The 23,125-nt window shown below is 35.1% G+C and overlaps 1 protein-coding gene and 1 pseudogene across 3 annotated transcripts; one reads left to right on the forward strand and one right to left on the reverse strand.

The window, feature by feature from the left end:
• Window positions 1-6,472: 6,472 nt before the first annotated feature.
• Window positions 6,473-10,263, reverse strand: LOC124888962 (annotated as a pseudogene).
• On the forward strand, window positions 9,945-17,387 carry LOC107848313. Of its 3 annotated transcripts, XR_007047423.1 has the most exons (3): window positions 14,595-15,173; window positions 16,032-16,377; window positions 16,452-17,387. XR_007047423.1 is itself a non-coding variant. In XM_047399767.1 (2 exons), the coding sequence occupies exons 1-2, from the start codon at window positions 10,262-10,264 to the stop codon at window positions 16,139-16,141; spliced, it is 303 nt and encodes a 100-aa protein (XP_047255723.1). In that variant the 5' UTR covers window positions 9,945-10,261; the 3' UTR covers window positions 16,142-17,387. The 3 variants fall into 3 exon arrangements, 1 of the variants encoding a protein (XP_047255723.1); XM_047399767.1 differs by lacking the exon at window positions 14,595-15,173 and adding an exon at window positions 9,945-10,454 and having other exon boundaries at window positions 16,032-17,387; XR_001667953.2 differs by having other exon boundaries at window positions 13,319-15,173; window positions 16,032-17,387.
• The last annotated feature ends 5,738 nt before the right edge of the window (window positions 17,388-23,125 follow it).

Raw genomic sequence — 23,125 nt, forward strand, 5'->3', positions numbered from 1 at the left:
AGATGTTGACACCCAATTTTCACTACAAAAAAAACTATATTTAGCGACATGCACTTTTTATCGCTATCATATGAAAATTCGTTGCTAAATAGAAATAGTGATGGAATAGCAACAGATCAGTTTCTGGTGCTATATTACTCGTTGCTAGCCTCATAGCGATGAAAAATTAATTTTTGTCGCAAAAGTTATGACCCCTTAGCGACAAAGAATTTTTGTTGTTGATGTTACTGACGGATTATTCTGTTGCTGTAGCGTTGCTATTCCCAAAGTTCATTTTTATCGTGGCTAAATTTACGATTGAATATTTTGTCGCTGATCAATTGCAACATAGTTTGGTAGATTGAGTAGCGACTAAATTTATCCATCGTTAAAGTTTTTCGAATGAGAATCTTGCGACCCAACATAGACTTCTAGTAATGGATTTGGTTATTGAGATGGGCAAGAAGAGGAGGGGTGGGGAGGGTTGACCTAGAGTTAAGTGAGGTGGCCTGACTCTGGTCAGTGCTTTAGAGATAGAGGCAAAGTTGGAAGGGATGGGGGCGTAGGAGTGTTCGGGGGACATAGATAGTATGTGGGATAGGGCGGCGGGTTGCATTAAGGAGACTTCTAGAGAGGTTTTAGGTGTCTCTAGGGGATGGTCTAGCCAATATCGGGGAGACTGGTGGTATAATGAAGAAGTTAAGAAGAAGGTGGAGACGAAGAAGACGGCTTACATTAAGTTGGTTGAGAGTAAGAAAGAAGAGGAGAAACGGGTATGTAGGGATGAGTACAAAATTGCTAAGAAAAAGGATAAGTTACCAGTTACGACTGCTAAGACAGTAGCGTTTGAGAGACTTTATTTGGGTTTAGATGAGAGAGACGGGGAAAAGAGGTTGTACAGGCTTGCCAAAACTAGGGAGTGTAAGGGTCGAGATTTGGACCAAGTGAAGTGCATTAAAGGAGAGGATGGAAAATTTTTGGTGGAGGACGTTCTAATTAAGAAAAGATGGCAGTCGTATTTCCATAAGCTCCTGAACAATGAGGGGGACAGATGTATTGTGTTAGGGAAGTTGGAGCACACTAATCAGCCTTGCGATTTCGACTACTGTTGGTGTTTTAAGGTCGAGGAAATATGTGAGGCTATTCACAAGATGCGAAGGGACAGGGTGACGGGGCCCGATAAGATTTCGGTGGATTTTTGGAAGTATGCTAGCAGAGCGGGATTGAGGTGGCTAACCCATTTGTTTATAATTTCAAGACCGCTAAGATGCTCAAGGCGTAGAGATGGAGTACGGTGATTCCTTTATACAAGAACAAGAGAGACATTCAAAGTTGCAACAACTACCATGGTATTAAGTTGTTGAGTCACATGATGAATATTTGGGAGAGGGTGGTGGAGCAAAGGTTGAGGAAGATAGTGCCTATTTCAGAGAATCAATTTGGATTTATGCCTGGTCGATCGACGACTGAGGCAATTCACTTTATGCGGAGGCTAGTAGAATGATATAGAGAGAGGAAAAGGGATCTGCACTTGGTGTTTATCAACTTAGAAAAGGCGTATGACAAGGTTCCTAGAGAGGTTCTGTGGAGATGCTTGGAGGCGAGAGGGATACCAGTGGCGTACATCCGTTCGATTAAGGACATGTATGAGAGGGCGAAAACTCAGGTAAGGATGGTGGGAGGGGATTTCGGGCACTTTTCGGTCTTGACAGGGATGCACTAGGGATCGACTCTTAGCCCGTTCCTATTCGCCTTGGTGATAGATGTGTTGATGCAAAATATACAAAGGGAGGTTCCTTGGTGTATGCTCTTTGCGGATGATGTAGTTTTGATTGATGAGTCACGCCGAGGTGTTAATGATAAGTTGGAGGTTTGGAGACAGACCCTGGAATCTAAAGAATTCAGGTTGAGTAGGACCAAGAAGGAGTACTTAGAGTGCAAGTTTAGCGACTTGAGGCAAGAAGACAATGTAGTGGTGCAGTTGGAGTCGCAGGCGGTTTATAGGAGGAATAGTTTTAGTATCTTGGGTCTATGATCCAGGGGAATGGAGAGATTGATGAGGATGTCTCCCATCATATTGGGGCAGGTTGGACGAAATGGAGGCTTTCCTCAGAAATTTTATGTGATAAGAAGGTGCCTCTTAAGCTTAAAGGTAAATTCTATAGAGCTGCGGTCCGGTTGGCCATGTTATATGGGGCGGAGTGTTGGCCTGTTAAGAATTCTCACGTCCAAAAGTTGAAGGTTGCAGAAATTAGAATGTTGTGTTGGATGTGTGGATTTACGAAAGTGGACAAGGTCAGGAATGAGACTATTCGGGAGAAGGTGGGAGTGGTTTCGGTGGAGGATAAGTTGCGGGAAGTGAGGTTGAGATGGTTTAGCCACGTGATGAGACGGGGCACAGATGCCCCAATCCGTAGATGTAAGAGGTTGGCCTTGGAGGGTTTCAAGCGGGATAAGGGTAGACCAAAAATGTACTGGCGAGGAGTGATTAGATGTGACATGGAACAGTTACAGCTTACTGAGGACATGGCCCTAGATAGGAAGGTTTGGAGGAAGATTATTAAACTAGAAAGCTAAGGTGGGTGGTCGAGTCGTAGTCCGTAGTTAGGAGGTTTAAGGATAGCTTGGTTGGGAGTTCCAGTTATAGGGGAGGGGGTCCTTAGATTGTTAATTATACTATTTTTTTTTGTGAATGTTGGTTCTTTTGTTACTTTAGCATATTTCTTGCCTTTTGGTTAATTATACTTTATTTTTGTGGATATTGGTTCTTTGTTCTTTATCATGTTGAATGACTGTTGGTCTACGGTCTTTTGTCTTGAGCCGGGGGTCTATCGAAAACAGCCTCTCTACTCCTTCGGGGGTAGTGGTATGGACTGCGTACATTTTACCCTCTCCAGACCCCACTATGTGGGAATATACTGGGTTTGTTGTTGTTGTTGTTGTAAAGTTTTTCAGTAGCAACGACAAAAGTTAGTCACTAATTATTTGTCACTAATACCAGCCGTCTTTAGCAACTAAATTTATCCGTCTCTAAAGTTTTTCAGTAGCAATGACAAATGTTAATCACTAATTTTTTGTCGCTAATAATTTTTTAAGAAAATAATTGAAACACATCAAAAGATAGCAAAATGCACAATAATTGTGTTCAAAAACCCACAATTTTAAATATTTTGTCAAACATAAACTAATGTCAAACCAACAACAATCAAAATTAGTATTTGTTACTACATAAATATTTTGTACTTTCACACAAAATAGTCTATCAAAAATTAATGCAACGATCAAGGACTATGAATACTATGAATTTAGGAATCAACATTGTCATCATCATCATTATTAGGAGGAGGATCAAGCAAGACTCCTTGTTGTACCCTAATACCACCAACATGCTCAATAACTAAAGAAAGAAAATGAGTAGTAAGTGCCGGAATCAATTGCTTCACAAACTACTCCAACTTTGTTGTAGGTAAAGAAACCGAAGGAGATACTGATGAGGAGGAGGCATTGTAGGCACAAAGTTTTTTACCAAAGTAACTGTCAGCTTCAAACCCAAGACCAAATAATCTTTTCTTTTTTTGTTGCCCTCGCAGCTTCATAATATGTTTTCAATTGATCAATTTCAAATTCACACTATAATTTTTTCCATACAATTTATTCATACTTTTCCTATAACAAGTGGAGGTATTAATATAGACTTAAGCTCATGTCAATACAAAAGAAAAATAAGAGAGGAGTATCATATCATTAGATGTAAATTATGGACTTACATGTAGAAGTCGAGAACGCTCACCAACCAAAGATTTTCCATCATGATTATGTGTATGGACGTGCAAATGTAACTCACTTGGAGTAGGATCTCGACCTATTTTAAGAGCCTATAAAAAATTTTCAGGTTTAGAATTAGACCAACGTACATAGCAGCAAACCAAAAGAATATAGAGTTATAATCCTTCTCATTTTTCTCCAATACTCACCATATACATACCAAGTTTTTTGCCCCATTCATGAAATAACCACCAAGTTTATTTTCACCATTCTAAGCAAGAAAATGTCACCAAACTTCTTGGCATAGCAGCAAAACAAAGAGAAAAAAGAAAGAGAAACTTGCAGGACACATAGCAGTAAAACAAAAAAAAAAGTAAGAGAAACTTGCCTAGCTGCTTGCAGGAAATACTGTAGCACGCCTAAGTGAAACATTTCAACTTGAAAATTTATGCACCTGGAAACATGATCTTATATTAATAGGACTATAACTTACCTCTTATCTCCAAAAAAAACTTCTGTTTATAATCATACAAGACTACAAGAGGATAAAAATACATGTATCTAATGCACCAATGCAAGGTATAGCACAGGATGCATCCTAAGAAATTATGTTTATTCATCCACAAGTTTTTAATATAATGTTATTACAAAGGATACCATCCATCAGCTAGATTCAGCTGGTAGAAATTGACATACATCTAAAGCTTAATATGATTGTTCACTAATTAACAATTTTCAGGTAAGTATAGCAGCAGACCAGAGCAACACATTTAGCACCAAAAGAAAGAGAAAAAAGTATCATAACAGTAGCCAAAAGAGCATAACAGCAATCCAAACAAAATAGCACCACCTTCAGCTGATTCCTATGCACTTTAGACACAACCATAGGTACTGAAATAGTGAAAAAATAGTAGAAAACTAATCAATAATTTTTAGGTACGTAGCAGCAGACTAGAGCATCATATATAACACCAAAAGAAAGAGGAAAAACTAATATATCAGCAGCCAAAAGGGCATAGTAGCAACCCAAACAAAATAGCACCACAACTAGCTGCTTGCTACACACTATATAAACACAATCATAGCTACTAAAATGGCAAAGACACGACAGAAAACTAATCAACAATTTCCAGGGAATATAGCAGGAGATCATAGCATCACAGACTAATTAAGTTGGCATGTAAACTAAGTTCTCTACCTCTAGCTAGTTACAATAACCATCACTGGCAACCTCAACCACTGGCTATCAAAACCACACTCTCATATCAACAAAATTAATCATCTCCACCATCACTATCAATCATCACCAACAAACCACATAATCTCCATCACAGACTAACAACGTAAGCCATATAATTAACAATCACCAATACTCATCATATTATTATAATCAATCAAAACTCATCAACAATTACCAATACTCATTAAAAGTTAAAAAACTGTCCATGAAATATATACTTACAAATTTTTTTGGTGCTCTCCAACAGTGTAGATCCACTTGTGTATGTCCCACCAGCTACATCACATCCGCCACGTTGATTCATTGAATTTATCTCAAACTTCTTAACACAGTCATCACTTTGTCAAAGTTCCACCTACTTTTCCCACACATGGTCATTTACAAATTCTGGTTGAACTGTAGCTCTATATTTTTTATATTGAAAATAAAATTCTTGTAGCATAATACAGCCTTCTTCATCCATTGTTGCTTCACCACAACTTTACTAACGAAAGCATCCCAATAGAAATTCTTCTAAAATATAATTTATAGTAATTTAAATTAGTGTTAGCTGCAAACTCAAACAATTTCTATCGATTATGATATTAAAAAACATACTTTGAATTCTCCAAAATAATCATCTTTGACATCTTTTGAGACACCTTTCCAGTTGATCACATTAGGATCAATTTCACTTTTGGAAGATAATGTAATAAAACTGGAGCATTTGGAAGAAGCTTCCAACCTGTACAACATCAAATCCAACACCATTAACACTACATAATAATTGTCTCTACTATTGACTAATGTTGATGTAATAAACCCTTAGAAAATTTCTAACAAAGCACCCACATGAATATCCATATGCATCCACAGAGTAAGTTGTAGATTGACTACCTCTATTTTCTATCATACCTAATCAAAACCAGCTCACCAAACCTTTTATTCAATAAAGTCTTATAGTTTATCTAATTTAAGTTGTTTAGTTGATTTGCTTTTACATTCAGATTTCTATTTGTGTGTTTGTGAAAGTTGATCTAGGGGAAAACTCTTAATGCAAGAATTTTGTATTATTTTTTATTTTGATATTGTGTATTTGATTTTGTATAGTTAGGAAAAGAGTTAAAAATATGTATTGATCAATGTTTTATTAGACAAAAATAATGACCATATTCTGTTATTTTCACTCTTAGACATAGTAATAGAAAGAAAAGTTATTTTGAGAAGTAAAACTATGACTAATTTAATTTTTGGAAAGTAGTACAATATTTCAACTGTCGCTGGGCAAGTATTCAATATTCTCTATCTTTAGCAGTTGGATAATAATCAGCAAACCAGATAACAAATATGGAACAACTTAAAAAAGGGAACAAAATGATATATTGTAATTACTCATTTATGATTCAACTAACTAATGTAAAATGACACTGAGAGGAAAATCTTTATTAGTTTCATAATAATTTCTAACTGCTTCAGGTCTTGACTTAATATATTGGATTGGAATTTGGATTACAGTCTCAAATTTTTGCCCTCAAATAAATTTTGTTTCTTGGTTGACAATCCTAGTGAATGAGTTATGGATTTGACTTCCGCGATCATTTTCACCTAATCGTTGATCTTGTTGATGGATGAGCCAACGCCTTGAGTTCAACATTCACACAAGTTTCAGCAATTTGGTATTTGAGATGCCTTGCTATATAAGAAAAATATTCTCAGAAGATTAAAAGATAGTGTAAGGCATACCACGCTAGCAGCTCCAGCTATGATTGCCATTGGTGTCGTGACTACACTCAATCCAGATGAACACATCACAGGGATATTGACTGCCTAGAAATCGAATAAGCAGCTGCTAGTGTTGGTGTTGCTTATGTAAATGAAATATACCAAAATGAATGTCAATAAAATGATTTAATACTAGAAATAATCTATAATCAAGAAAATAACAGAACTTGCTTAGTCCCAAAAATGTCTCAATTCCTTGCCTTTTTAACTTTTAGTTAGTAGATCAATCAATATTCTTACAATGTCAACTGATTTAGCAGATAGCTTAATCCTTACCAGTAGTAGACCCACAAATGTTTTGTTACCTTCTTGATTAATCCAAGAACACCAACTTTTGATGGAGTTGAACATTTTTCTCCTTCCATTTGGATGATGTCAACACCTTCCAGTTCTAATTGTTCGTCCAGCTTGACCTATGAAAATGAAATGATTATTGATAAGAAAGTGAAGTTTCTTCAATTTGAACTTCGCATACTACTGGAAATTGAGAAGCACTCTACAAAACCTGATCAGGAAGGCTTAGTGTGTGTAGCACAGTGACTGACAATGTCACTGATGGAAGTAACCTCTTTGTCTCCCTCATTAGGTTAATAATATGAAAAGCATTATCAACACAATAAGAAGTAATGCACATCATCGACTAAGATGCAAAACCAAAACCCATTTGGATAGTTTCTATCCACGAAGTTGGAATACCAAAAAAAAGTGGAATCACACTAAGGTTTTCTCAAGCCGAATTGCCCTTTTTATACATACAAGTTCAAGTAATCAATCAAATCATAGTATATTTTAGTACAGTATCCTACTTTTCTTGACATCAATCGGCTCTGGAAATTCATATTCATATGCAAATAGGTTAAATTCCTAATTGTTGCTAGTTTCTTAGGTCTTTTGCTCAATTTGACATAATGACACTGAAAAGTAAATCTGCATATCTTTTTAGGAGTGAACACCAATCCCTTCTAATAGAACGAGTCATAGTTTTCGATCTCAATCTGCACCAGATAGCTTTTTTTATGATGAGCTACAAAAAAGAACTTACTCCTCTCAATGAAACAGAACTTGAGGTTATGTAATCATGCTGTTGAACTATACACAATCTTGCTTATGTTGTCTATGAATGGAATGGAAATATTATGAGAAAAAGTGGTACCATCAAGGCTCCTGCTTCTACGACAGCTATAAATGATGCGGGATCTACAGAAGAAATACAAACCTGCAAGCATATGAAACTAGATTTAATCTGATAGATATTTACAATTACAATTCTTGATATAGCCTTCATGTTTTTAGTGTTGCGTTATATATTAAATGATTAACCCGTGCAACTGAAAGATGTCGTGGTTGAGGATGTAAATGCCTATAATGGTGAGATTTTTAAACTAACAAGCTCAAAGCACTAGATGCAAGGAAGACGTAAGGTCAAATTATTATTATCCTCAGATTGTATATGATTTTTAGAAGTAGGAAAGGCCAACGAATATACATGATTCAACCAGAATGTTAAGAGATTAGAGAGAAATTGGAAAGTGCAGTTAGCCGATGGAGTAGAAGATAAAGCTTAAGGCAATTTGGAATGAAAATTTTAACCAAAAGAACAGATTAAGATCTGAGAAATCGTCCCATCATTTAAATGTTGCCTAAGGACAAATTCACGACAAAGGTTCAATTATTAGAAAAATTTATCATGTTAAAGTAAATAGTTCATCCAAGATATCCTGCTATTGACTAATGTTGATGTATATTACATCAACATTAGTCAATAGTGGAGGCAAGATTTTCATAGGCGTCATTAAAATTTTCTCTGAACCCTAACAGTCAACTATCCTAGCCCCAAATAAATCCTAGCCCCAAATTCTTCCATGAACCCTAACCCCAACCGGTTGCATGCATCCAAAATAGTGTAAAGTAAAGTAAAATCACAAGATTCACCATTGTAAAGTAAAATCATGGACAAACATCCAAAATCAAACTGTTTCTCGAAGAAATTGATAATTTAAAACTAATTCAAGCTTCAATTTAGATAGAGAGTGAACAATAATTGAAAATCGAATAAAAAAATTAAAGAACACACAAATTTCAATTCGGATAGAGAGTGTATAGTGGAAGCAAATACCTTTGAATGCTTCAATTCGGCAAATCAGTGTCAGCTTGACCCTCAATACATGCAGAAATGCCAAAAATTTGTGCAAAAACTCATTCAAATTGAGCAAAAGGGCTTGAAATCGCGAACATGGTTCTTGAGAGAGAGAGAGTAGAAAGAGAGTGGGGGTTTAAATGAATTAAAACCCTAGAAGCCCCCTTTTTTTATACTTTATTATTAATTAAAAAAGTAAAATGAATATTTTACGACGGAAAAGTTGATCACTAAATAAAATAATTTTTAAAAAAAAAAATCTAAAGTGTCTCGGCGAATATTTGTTGCTAAATCTGTTGCTATGAAATAATTAACATAACGACCAATATTTTGTTGCTAATCCATCACTAAATTTAGGAGCCAATTTTTTCCTCTATTATTTTGCGATGGAATAGCAATTTTGTCACTAATTCGTTGCTAATAGCATACATAAAAATTGAATTGCTACGAATGCAACCAAATTGGCAGTTCCGTTGCTTTTCCATCGCTATATAGTGACGAAAATGAGTCTGTCAGTGAATTTCATCTTTAAACACAGTTTTTTTGTAGTGTTTGACCTTCCGATGCTCTCTTAGGCTGTTATTTTTGTCAAAATTATTTAACTTTTAATATTAATATTTTTTACACTATTATGTTTTCACGTAAATATGCACACTCACAATTTATAAATACATTATCTATCTATCTATTATTATTATTATTGATAATTTTATATAGTAATTTTATGTAACATTAATTTCACATGCGCCTTATTATTTTGTTCTCGTTATTATTACATAGTAGCCTAATTCAATTCAAGTTCCCTATTCATTTACATTCTAGCCTTTTTCTATCCAATTTATAAAAATTTTAGCCTAATATTATCCAATTTATTACAATTCTAGCCAAACATATCTAATTAGACTCAATTTAAATTTTTCATTCAATTTTAATCAATTTCTTAATATTTAGATCTCAGCCATTGATCAAATTCATCTAACGACTGAGATCACATTTCTCTTTGCCTTCTGTTTTTAAACCAACATTAAAACCTAACCCTATTTTTCTAAACAACAACCATACTTTCTCCTTCTTCTCTCTATCTTTCTTTCTCTTTCTCTTTCTACTAATGGCCAAGGCTACCACCGTCGGCCAACCACCATTGCTGGGGAAACCAGGTGACACCCTTCTTCCTCTCCCATTCTCTCTCCTCTCCTCTCTAGCTGGAGAAAACCAAAAACAGCCAACCAACGTCCCTCATAAACCAGTCCAACACCTAGCCGCCGCTGCAAGCAGCCATGCAACCTGCGAGCGAATAGTCGAAGCAGCCACACCCCATTCCCTTTGCTCCCCTCTCGCGTCGCTGACTTTCCGGAGTTGATGACTGGCGAGTTACAGCCATGAAGACCATCCATCACTTGAACAACAGCAGCAACCGACGACCAGTGCCACCACCGCCACTCCATCGGCGAAAACAGTGCACTAAGCAGTTCCTCAAGCTGCTTCCGCTCACCGCCGTTCGCTCTGGTCACACCCACCGAGAGTACATAATTATTTCTTTTTCTATGATGAATTCTCAAGAATCCTTCCTAGGTTTGATTTTCCGTTTTAATTACATGCCCAATATGTTATCATCTTCTATTCCTCCTTTTTCTTTTGATATTTTTTTTGAACTCGAAATTGATAAGACTTGATTATGAAATTTGAGTTAATTTTTATAATCTCATGTGCGTTTATGTGCCTAGATTGACATATGTGTAAATTTTTTTTTTTTTCAAACCCTTCGTTTAGCGCTAATTTTATGAGTAAACACTAATTATCTATATGATATACTAATTTGGCATGTATTTGTTGATTGATTGTTTACTGGTGATTTCATATAATTAGGACAGATGTCTTTGTTGATTGATTATTTGTGGTAATTTTGGTCAATCAAAGTGGGTTGATATGCCTGTGTTTATTATGTTTCTTTTTCATATTTTGAATAGCTTGAATATTTAATTTTATACGGTAAAGATAGTATGATATGCCGCATATTATTTTGATGATTTTTGATTGACTTCATTGAACATGTTACTTTAAATATATTCTTTCCCTCTGCTGAATTTTCATATATATTATAACCATATATAGCCCCTACCAATAACTATCTTTTACTGATTTGTTAGAAAGAAAAATTTTGTTGACTGATGCTGAAGTATGATTTTTCCTTTTATTCTTTTTCCTTAATTGATTAATTTTATTTTCCTTAATCGATTTATAAAAATATTCTCTTACCTTTTTAGTTTTGTGCCCCTTTTTCTATTTAAACAACTCCTCTTTCAATTGACAATCGGGTCTTTAATTACGATTACTACTCTCTATACAAAAAATCTTCATTGACTACTACACTCTTCTACACAAAGTGCTAAGTTTTAATTGCTGCAACTTTGAGAGAATGTTGGTTCTTGCTTGCTGTTACATATTGTTGTCTATTTTGGAAAGTTCCAATTTCTTTTGTCATTATGTTGTTAACTGGTTAGTTTTCTCTAGCCATGTATTAGTTTCTTTTATAGCATTCTGTGTGAGTGTGTTTTTTGATTACTTAAAATGCTTGATTTCATAAGCCCTCTATTCGTTTTATGCATCTCTATGACTTATTGTGTTCATATGAGTATTTGCTTTTGTTGATGTGATATGTTTTCTTTCTCATTCATAAGTGAGTGTTTTCCCATTATTGTAGTGCTGTAATATGTGAATACAAAACAATCTTTTGGCATCTCATAACCCCTTTGGCGTGAGCCTGCCTGGGATCCTTGAGATCCTTAGGATCTCGACAATGCGAAGGGTTGGTTATGGGCTACCAAAGTTATGTTTTGTATTTTTGGGGTTGCTTTTGGTCTTTGTATTATGTGTAGCAGGTTGAATGAGAAAGTAAATGATTTTGGAAACTTGAAAAGTTGCCAAGGAATTTGTTTAGGGACTGTGCCACTTAGCTCATCTTTTTTTAATAATTATCGTATAAACTCTATAACCCTAATAAAATTATAAGGGTCTACTTGGGGAGTGGAGATTTATGTGATCTATGAATTACGTAGGCAAACACAACTTAGGTTTATGTGCTTTACGTGCTATGTGAACCACTTAGGCAAGCGTAATTTAGGATTTGCTAATTTACTTATTTATCGCCTAGAAAGCATGATTAGGATTGATAATTAACTTCACAAATTAATCAACTCCGAGTACATCAAATTGACAGACAATGCGCTTAATTTGTTTTTAACATCTAGCTTCAATTTTCAAAATAACACTTTAGAAATTAACATCATTTTTCATCATTAAAAAGCAATTTTCTAGCATTGAAATGATCTTCTTTAACATTCTTATAGCGTTTCCAGCGACAATTTCAATTTTTGGCATTTAAAATATTATTTTCAGCAATTAAAACAAACGTTCAACATGTTAAATTATTTTCTAGTCTTTAAACATATATCACAGCGTTCTTTGGTATTTTGATTAATTTTTTAACATATTTAATTTATTTTGTATCACCAACATACTTGACTTTAACATGTTTTGTTTCCATAATTTTACAACATTGTTTCGCAATGATTTGACAATTGTCTTTCATCACAGTAGCTTAGTTATTCTATTTAAAATAATGCTAATTTTAATTGCTATTCATGAGTTCTTTCCTAACTCGATTAATCACTCAACAACTTTAGACACCATGCCTATAGGTTTAAACTACAAAAATAAATAATTCTTTGCATGTCAATCACATTAACACTTTAATTAACCTAGAGGCCAACTTGAGATCATTATGTGCTACGTGACGTCCTTTGTATTTTACGCATTTTGAGTCTTAGGGAACATAGCTTTTTTGTCTAGACGACAAATCCAAATTTGCAAAACCGAATGCCTCTTGGGCGATAAGTGGGACGATAGGTATTCTAGAGGTGTTAGTTTTATCCTTTCTTTTTAGTGCACCTTTAGGTTAACAACCAGCCTAAATGGAGTGGGGCGGGTAGTCATTCGGAAGATATGATACCCAGAGACATTACACGACGTTTGACATTGTTACTTGTTTAAGTATTTGCTAGTGGGTCGGATAATGATTAACAAGTTGGGGTTCTGATCCGAATGACCAAAAATTATTCTTTGTTTGATTTTGTGATTTTTTTATTTTTTTTTTACATTGACTATACATGATTATTTATTTGGGCTAGTTAGTTTGATAAGTAGTCCTTTATGTTATAAATTATGTTGCTTCTCTCTTCCTGCCCGCCTTACTTCTATGTTTGATTGATTTCATCAGTTAGCTAATTAATAGTTAGAAATAATCATATAACATGTTTTGTCCATTTATTATTTTATCACTTAGTTAACATTTAAGTTAATAACAAGTGACCTTTATTTGATTACATAGAATTCTCACGTAAAATATGAATTCGGCTGAGAACCACCTTTTGTGGACCTCGAAAGGTGCCTAACACCTTCCTTTCGAGGTAATTTGAACCCTTACCCAAATTTCTGGTGAACTAAGGCTAAAACAACAAAATTGGTTCGTAGTTAGCCTAGACCGTTTTCCTAACGCACCTTAATACATTAGGTGACAACTATTCACAATCCTTCTTAAACAATCCCAAAAGAGTGGTCATATCGAATCCCGCTTTTCGCAAGAAAAATGGGGCGCCACATAGTGTATAAAATTTATGAGGCCATTTCCCCCATCTGAAGATAAGTGGTATATTTTTGTGGCTGTTGATTACATGTCAAAGTGGATAGAAGCTGAAGCTTTTCCCACAAATAATGCAAGAGTAGTGATGAAATTTGTCAAGAAACATATCTTCTCTTACTTTAGCACACCTCGAGCAAGCATTAGTGATGAGGAACATACTTCGTTAATAATTGGCTCAAGAATTTTTTGGCCAAATATGGGGTTAGACACAAGCTAACCACAACATATCACCCACAGACTAGTGGTCAAGTAGATGTGTCTAATCGAGAGATTAAGCAGATCTTACAGAAGACGGTCAATGGACTATGTAAGGATTGGTCGGCTAAGATGGATGATGCATTATGGGCATATAGGACAGCCTATAAAATGCCTATTGGGACCGTTTGTATCTCTTGGTCTATGGCAAAGCTTGTCACCTACCAGTAGAACCTGAGCATCAGGCATATTGGGTTGTGAGAAAGTTAAATCTTGATCCAGATATTTCAAGGAATAAGAGAATGTTACAGTTGGATGAGCTTGATAATTTTCGCTTACATGCATATGAGAATGCAAAGTTGTACAAGGAGAAAATAAAAGAAGGCGTGATAACCAGATTGTGAATCGAGTCTTTGAGCCAAGCCAACAGGTATTGTTGTTCAATTTTAAATGGAAGCTGTTTCCAGGCAAGCTGAGGTCTAAGTGGTCTGGACCATTTAAAGTGGTAGGAAAGACCTCTCAGAAGGTTGCTGAACTATAGAGTTAGGACAAATGCAAAACATTAATGGTGTGAACAGAGAGTCAAGCATTATTGGGTGAATCATGGAGATTAGCACAGAACGTCCATCATCTTTGAAGATGAATGAAGCTGAATTAGGTCATGCCACGGCGTAAAATAAGGCATTGCGTGGAAGGCAACCCACGAATGTAATGTAATATTTTAGTTTATTTCTTTGTTGTTTGAAAAAGAAAAGAAAGAAAAAAAGAGAGATAAAAGAATTAAAAAATACAAAAAGATATGTCGTGCCACGACCAAAAGTAAGGCACCGGGTGGGAGGCAACCCACTTTTACTTACGTATTCTTATTGTCTTTTTTGAGAATTCAAGAATGAGAAAACTCATGGGAAAAGGTAAGAATTAGAAGTGAGTGAATTTTACGTTTTGGGAAGCTATCAGGTATGTAAAAGATGTTTAAATTGATGAAAAGTGAAAGCACAAAAAGGGGGGACAAAAATCCCACAAAGCACACAAGACAGTGGCTTCTTGCAATAGCTAGGCGTCACGGACCTTAGTCCTCACGATAAGGTTCGCATAGTGCCAAGGGGTATACAACCATATGCGATTTCCAGATAGCATCTGTGATGGGCCTGCGTGGCGGTGGGTATCACATAGACTTAGTCCCGTACTGCGGAGACCCTACACACTCGGGTTGTAACTGACCCAATCCCTCTGACCCGACATTCCCCTTTAAATACTCCTCTATGTACCATTTCTTATCCACCTCTAAACCTAATTTGCGTCGCCCCTCCATACCCAAAATTCTCCTTATCCTTCTAAAGTGCTAAGCTTATTCGTGGAAGGAAGTTCTTTCTACTCTCTCCTAAAAAAGGACTCGGGTAAGTTCTTAAAATTGATATACATCTTATTTACTCGAATGAAATGGTGAAATCATTATTGTGCATAAGTGGGTAAATACTTGTCATGCTTAACACTTAGTGTGATGATGTTGAGTAAAGTGAGAAGTTTGTGCGTTAATAGATATTCCCATGAGTTATGTGCTCTACTTATTTTGTAGTTGTGGGACTAGACTAATGACATATTTTGTGAGTTGTAAGTTGCACTTTCGTATGACATACATGATCGAATTAGTGTGGTAAGGTTTTGTTTGCCTATTGGCATAAAAATAGTGTGGGGTGGTTCATATATCCGCCTGCAGTTACTGGATGCTACATTCTTGTTATACGAGTGCCTATGGGAACAAAATGATGCTAGCAATTGTACATGAGCTTGTTTAAATTTATTAATTTTGGGAAGTATGTATGAGTTGCATTTGGAAATTCCCATACTGAAATAAAGAAATATAGCACCTGGTTCCGCTTTTGATGAGTAAAATTGAGTATGTAATGTATGAGACTGACTTCTGTTGTTGAATTGAACCCACTTGGTAGAGATGGGTAGAACAAAGAAACTAAATTTATTTTGTTATGGTTGTTGAATTGTGTGGTTGGTAGCTTGATTATTTGCTTGAAGTTTGAGTAGAGCAACATAAAAGTGGTTCAATATGGTTGTTGAGGTATTGTGTACGCGAGATTTTTTTGTTGAATAGGGAAAGTCTGAGTACCCTCATTCATACAATGGTGCACCCATGCTAGCAACTAAGTGTGGGGTATCCTTAACACTCTTCTACACTTAGTGTTTGCTAGTCTAATTAGGTGTCCTGCCTGACTTGTTTTACTGAATGTTTGGAATTCCAGGTACTATGTCTAGCCATCAACAAAATGGAAAGGATTTTGCTGGGCCATTTGAGCCCTCACGAAAGAGGAGCAAACCAACTGGTAGAGTGCCTAGACCTTCTTCTATCTAAACAGGCAAACTAGAAAATACAGGTCTAGATAGGTTATAGAAGCAAGGAAGAAATGGTACGCCAAGTGCAATGAGACAAAATATGCTCTAGAATAATTCATCAACTGGGCAAGCCTTCTAAGAGAGTATCCCAGCATGGTACGATGAATAGAATGGCTGCACATGACCTCCTTGTTCTAGTGCCCATGGAGTGCAACCTGTACATGCTTAGGGAATTCTATGCTAATTGGGACCCAGGTATTGAGACTCTGAGGTAAGGATCAGAGGTCAAGTGGTGAATTTTACAGCTCATGATTTGAATGTTCTTTTAGGTACACCGGAGGTAGATGCAAAACCACTGAAGCAGCTGAACATCACACCGCCCTATGTAGACATCTAACATTTATTATGTGGAAATCATTCTGCCGCCTGATGAACTCATCACAAAGACAGTGTCCTCCATCTCACATTCCCTTATGCCCAAATGAATAGGAAGTCCTACATGTAGAGAAATATTATCTACCATTGCCTGATTCAGGGCAAGCATATGACTGATGTGATGCGTAATAGGGGTGCAGCCGCGCAGGTACGGATTTGGTGGGTTACTGACCAAGTTTCTGAGGAATTAGGGAGTTGTGGAGGAGGCACTTGACTACAGTCCAGTGGTAGACACCTACTCTATTGATACATCCAGGACTAAGGGTCTGACGGTGGCTCAGAGGCCGGTATTGACTATGCCCGAGCATCAGGCTCAGAATGATGAGATTATAGCCCGGATGTATGGGTTACAGATGCTACAGCTGTGAGTAGGGGTAGACCAGCGACACCTGAGGAGATTCGTGTTGTTGAGCAGGATTACCCTCTTGGTCACCATGCCAGGACTATGCTGTAGATTGGACTAGAGTTTGTAGAGCCTCTGGATTACAATGTGCCCACTGAAGAGGAGATGAGGATGTATGATTCTAACATGGAGTTAGACGAGAATAAGGATGCAGGCGATCCAAATTTTAGGGCAGCGACCCTTGGTCCAAAGACCGATGATGACATGGATGATGCATGGTCACAGAGTTGTTACACTACCTCATTACTTGGTCTTATTTGCAAGCACTAGGATAGTGCTTCATTTTAAGTGTGGGGTAGTGGTTCTCATTCCTCCTACCTTCATTTTCTTTATTTTTGTGTTTTATCTTTTTGGATTTTGTATTTGATGTGGTCTGTAATAGTTAGTATTGATGATATTTGATATGGGTAGTTCATAGTTATTAGTAGTTCAAAGTTAGTAGTATTTTCTTTATTGTGCTTAGTTCACCACTTTTTGTTCAAAATTAGGAGTAAAATTTTAATTTTTGCCCTTAAAGTTGAAAATATTTGCCCTTAGTGGCAATAGTAATAGCTCGTCATAGTTAGGTGCCTTCCCCTATGATGGGTGGATGATGACCGTCTTAAGGGGAATTAGTCGTAGGAAATAAAGAAGTGAAAAGAACCCAACCACAATTCTGGATCAAGGTACCTTGTGTGGTAAAATATGGTTACATGACATGGAAAATACTTGTTTTGAAATAGAAGCATGTCAAATTTAAAAGAAGGATTGCTAATTTCAGATACCTGAGCTTAATAGTGTAACTTTAGGTCTGCTGGCTTAATTTTGAATTTGTACAGTTACTAGATTAAGAATCTATAGGGATTCTACTTGAATCTAGCATGCACCATGAATGAGTGAGATCTCATAGTCATTCCATATGCATAGTGATGTCTAGAACTTGCTTGGCTTGTTTACAAAGCGGGATAAAGGATGTTGGATTTAGGAGATGATATAGGATTTTTTTATAGCCATATTTTAAACCTCTTTTACCTGTCCTTGTGCATATTCTTAGTTAGCTCCGTTGAGCCTATAACCTATTTTCTTTGGCAACTTCATTTGTAGCCTGTACCCCTTCTTTGATTGACCTTAATTTGATCCAAAGCTCCTAAGCGCTTAAGTCAAAATTTAATCCAGTCAAGGGAGTAGAAATTCAAGTAATGAAAAAGGTGAAATTGAAGCCCTTAGGTAATAGCTATCGGGTTTGGATATTGATATGTGTGGTGGTTGAGAGTGTAGAATAAAAAGAATTAAGAGAGTTCAAAAATTGAATAAGATATGAATAGAAGACACTCCCACCATAGCGTGTGTCAATGAGCTTAAGAAGATAGGGCTAAAGCAAAAGAAAAAGGAAAGATAGTTGAGGAAGAGAATCGGTTGTTAATTGGGTGTTTTTAATGTCCATGTGATATACTAAAGCGCTTAGGGATATTAGCCACTATTTTCCCCAATAGTTTCTACCCGTCCCTTAGCTTACATTACAATCATGAAAGGCTTAGTTGATCCTTAATCCAAACATTCAACTATTAGTAGAGTAGTACACTAAGGGCAATCTTATGGTTCATCATATATCATGTATGAATTCTTTATGAGAGTGAGCGAATTTGTTTTGATATACACATTATGATCATATATTGCAAGATTGTGAGTGAATATGGGTAACTTTCTTGTTGTAAGGGTGCATGTGGATGAGAGTTAGGTGATTTATAGTATTACTGGTTGAACAACTTGCATAAGTTTTCCAACAAGTTAGTTCACTCTGGAGGCTAGGAAGTTGGAAAAGAGTGATCCCGTGTTTTTAGAATTGCATTGACATATATTAGCTAAAAAGTCATATGTGGCTTATGTGTGCCTAACTCAAGTGTCATGTCTAGATTGTGGTGTGAAGCTTAATGGGGTATAGTGATTACCTAAGATTGTTCGAGGACGAACAAGGTTCTAAGAGAGGGATGGTGATCTTGGGCGTATTTATACGTCTATATGCCAATAATTACCCATAATAGGACTTGTTCTATGCACTAAAATACTTTGTTTATATTTTATTTGAGCTATAATTGCGTACCTTATCTGATGGACATGATTAGTGTATGTAGGGCTAAATTGTGATGAAATTAGACGTAATTAGACGCATTAATGTGAAGCTAATGATGATGGAAGCTTTGGGAGTGATTTGATGAGCATAAGGATACTGGGATTGAGCTCAAAGAGCATAGAAATAAAGCCAGGAGCAAAGAAATAGGTCGCGCTAAGGAAATTAGAGTCGATGGCACATTCTAATAAGCCTCCGCAGTGGCTCCGCGTTGCGGAGGCTGAATTAATTCTCAAGTCACAGTTTAGTGAGGATTCGCGATAGCCCCATGGCGCGGACCCTAGTCCATGCGATTATCACCGTGGTGCGGACCCTAGTCCATGCGATTACCACAACGGTGCGGAACCTAGAACATGCGTTGGGATCCGCAACGCATCCAAGGTTAGTACTCAGTCAAATTTGTCCTACTATAAAAGGAACACTTCAAATCAATTGAGGACACTTTTGCAGAGGTACAACAGAGGCAAAATGATTACAATATTTTTCTTAGGGTTCTTTGAACATTTCAGCTTCGGATATTAATTTGGGTATAATTAATTATCTTTCTTTGATGTTGATTTCGAACATGAATGGCTAAACACCCTTGAATATTTAGTAGATTATTAACTAAATCATCTCAATCATCATGATACTCTAAAACACTTGAATACTTCATTGTCGAAACTGAAGTTGATTAAATTACTAATACAGTAGTCCTCGTGGGTATGATATCCTATTCTTTGAGTCACTATATTACTTGTACGATCGCGTGCACTTGCATGTACGATAGACCGCAACATCTGTTTAGAAAATAATGATTGCTCTTTCCTTTTTATCAACTCATGACATGCTTAAGACAATAAGAATACAAGATTAAATGATATTTTATTATATTTAATATATGTTTAATTTTAAAACACAAGTTTCTAAGATTTTTTTTTTCTTAAATTTCGTGTCAAATTAAATAGTGTCAATTAATTTGAAATTGAGAGAGTGCTACTTGACAAATGACAACCATGCAAAATTTCTACTTCCTCCGTCTCAAATTACTCATCCCAAATTTCTTAATTTGATTTCTACTTGTCTTTTTTCATTAATCAAGAAGAGATAAAAAAAAAAATTTCAAGTTTTATCCTTTTGCATTAATTTTTTTATGTTCAAATTAAAATGTAAACATGATTTAATAGGGGTATTATGATAAACTAATTATGTTATTAATTATTTTTCTTAATTAATGTGTCATCTTAATTTGGGACTGGTAATTTGAGACGAAGGAAATACTTATCAATATGAAAAATAAGGACGCAACTGGATCATTTTTGTTTTCTTAAAATATTCCATGATTTTTTCTCTCTTCATACGCTCCTTAGTTTTGGACTTCGCATTTATCCGCATTCCGCTTCTTCATAAGACTAATATAAGTGTAAATACACCTACCATTAACAAATGATGCGTATTGATTTTATGTACTCATTCTAATCGCTTTGCTTTAGTTTTTGTATCATTTATTGCTAATATAAGGATGTTTATGGTGCGGAATTCGGCTCCTCTCTATTTCTATTGTCTTCATTTTCTCCAAGTTCCTATTTCGATGAGAGATACATGACATGAGTTAAAATGAATGGTTAAGATTTAGTTAACTAAATTGAGATTCTAACTATGATGTGAATAATAAATATTTTATCTATTTACTTCCAAAATTTTAGTAATTTCACTATTATAATAGTTTCAAAATTATTTTATCCATATATATATATTTTTTTAAAAAAATCTCGCTATTTCTATGTTTTTTTTTCCTACTTTACGTTCTATTTTCGTACTCATCGTCTATCTTCTAACTTATTTGAGTTAATTTTTCGATTATATTTTAACTATTAAATACTTTTTTTAAAAAAATTAGCTATGAGTATAAATGCTGACACTTCTTTTAATAATAACGAAGTTTCTTTTAATTATGCTAATTGAATATTTTTATTATAATATCGATAATGCTCGTGTTATTATCTTAATTTACTGGACTCATAGATTCATATTTATGTCGTCATGATTTTGGCTTTGCCAATTTTTCTCTCAGCTAATTTATTTTTGGACGAAGAGGAGGAATGATAGAGTTAAGAAATTTGGAAAAGGGAGAAACAATAAAGTTTTAAAAATGATGAGGGTATATCTATTAACTCTTTTTTTTTTTTTTTTTTCCATAGAATATTTCTTTTAACCATAGAGTAATTTTTTTTTAATTAATCATGGTTAGAAAAAAGAGGTAAGAAGAGAGAATTCTAAAAAAATATATTTATGGATAAAATAATTTTGAAATTACTAAAAATTTTGGAAGCAAATATATAATATATTTATTATTCAAATCTTAACCATTTATTTTTACTCATGTCATGTGTCTCTTTTAAGTAAGAACTTGGGTAAAAATGAAGAGAATGGAAATAAAGAGGAGTTGATCCCTATGGTGTGTATTATTTACCTTTAAGTTAGGAACATATATATGATTTAAAAGTGAATTGAGGCGAAAAGAAATGGAATCGAGCAAACTGTAGTGACAAATATAGTTGAAGGGTCTTGGAAAAATAGAAGAAAGATTTCACGTTTTAGTGATACCAAACTTATAAAAGGTGACTTAGCTTTGGAGAAAACATATCTTTGACATTTTGGACAACCAGAATTTGTAAAACCAACGCAAGTCTTGAACAAAGGGTTATACGCAATCATTAAGATTGAACAATCTCTAAGTTTTGTATGTCGTCGATGGATAAATTCTTTACATTATCATGTTATATTTAAAACTAATTTGAAATTCTATTGACCTGATGTAAAACTAATTTAAAATGTCGGTTTATAACCCAATTCGAGCAGTTGGCCCCGTATATACCACATTTTCCACCCTGCATATAAGTGATCAAATAAAAACTCATCAGGCAACAGAATTAAATGCATGGGTTGTGAAAAGAATGCATCTCTTCTCTAACAGGTACGACAAAGAATGTTTCCAAAGCATGTCAATAGATATGATTTGTAAATTGGATTTCTTAAGTAACATGAGAAAAAGTTGTGCGCTACTATTCTTGCTGTCTTGGCATGAGAATCTTAATTGTTGAAGTTGAATAAAGGTTGCAAGAATTTCTTATTAAACATTAACATTAACTCAAAAATTTCACAAAAATTCACTATTGAATGAAGTCATGTCATTCTTTAGCTTTAAACTATGAAAGACTTACTTGCTTAACACCGCAGACACGAATAGAAGCTCCAACTTTTAACACTAGATCATCCACCTCTCTGTAAGTTAACCAAATGTATTTACCTGCCTACAAAGATACAAAAAAAAAACGTAGAGAATTCACGAAAATGTCCAGCAACAGTAAAAGGAATAAAACTATTCTTCAAAAACCTTAGCTTTAATGAACAGGAAATGAAAATTCCACTAAAAAAAAATATTTAACCCGAGGAGATTCTTAAGATCTTAATAACAACTAGTCATGAGGTTCGTTATGTCACTTGAAACTTGAAGTTCATAGAAGTCGATCATTCACTAATTTAAATAGTTTCATGTTCATAAAACTCCCTGCATGCTTTCTCGGTCGAGCTCACCACACTGGACTTGCCTAATGTTGCCCTAGAGCGGATTTACCTTGTGTGTAAACACGTGTGGCTTTATAAGTTAATGAAAAAGTGAGTTGAAATTAGTAAAAGGATGAATATATACCTGACCATTGAATGATTTATAAGTTTATAATCATTATTTGCTTTATAAGTTAATGAAAAAGTGAGTTGAACTTTAAAGAGCATTATTCCATCTCTTGTTAAGAGACATCCTCTTTTATTCTGTATACAAAATCTTAGTCCGATAACAAAATCTGATCCTATATTTAAATCTCTTGCTAATATTTTATTAACATTGTAAACTGGGTTATAGAATTTATTGCATGTATTTAAAAAATTTATTTGTGCTTTTTCTATGTAATAATTATAGATATTTTGTGATCCATCCATTTGAGTGGCTGTTATAGGTCTTTCAAGTACTTTTAGTAAATGTTCCGGTACTATTTCTTTATTGATTAAACAGCTAGTAC

Source organism: Capsicum annuum, chromosome 11 (genome assembly GCF_002878395.1).
Source record: "Capsicum annuum cultivar UCD-10X-F1 chromosome 11, UCD10Xv1.1, whole genome shotgun sequence".
Taxonomy (NCBI): Eukaryota; Viridiplantae; Streptophyta; class Magnoliopsida; order Solanales; family Solanaceae; genus Capsicum; species Capsicum annuum.

What these genes read in the sequence shown, in the direction of transcription:
- LOC107848313 (XM_047399767.1), top strand. Translation starts at nt 10,262, where the DNA reads ATGAAGACCATCCATCACTTGAACAACAGCAGCAACCGACGACCAGTG. An exon ending in TTCTCAAGAATCCTTCCTAG is followed by an intron (nt 10,455 to 16,031) that starts GTTTGATTTTCC and finishes TTGGAATTCCAG; the next exon opens with GTACTATGTCTAGCCATCAA.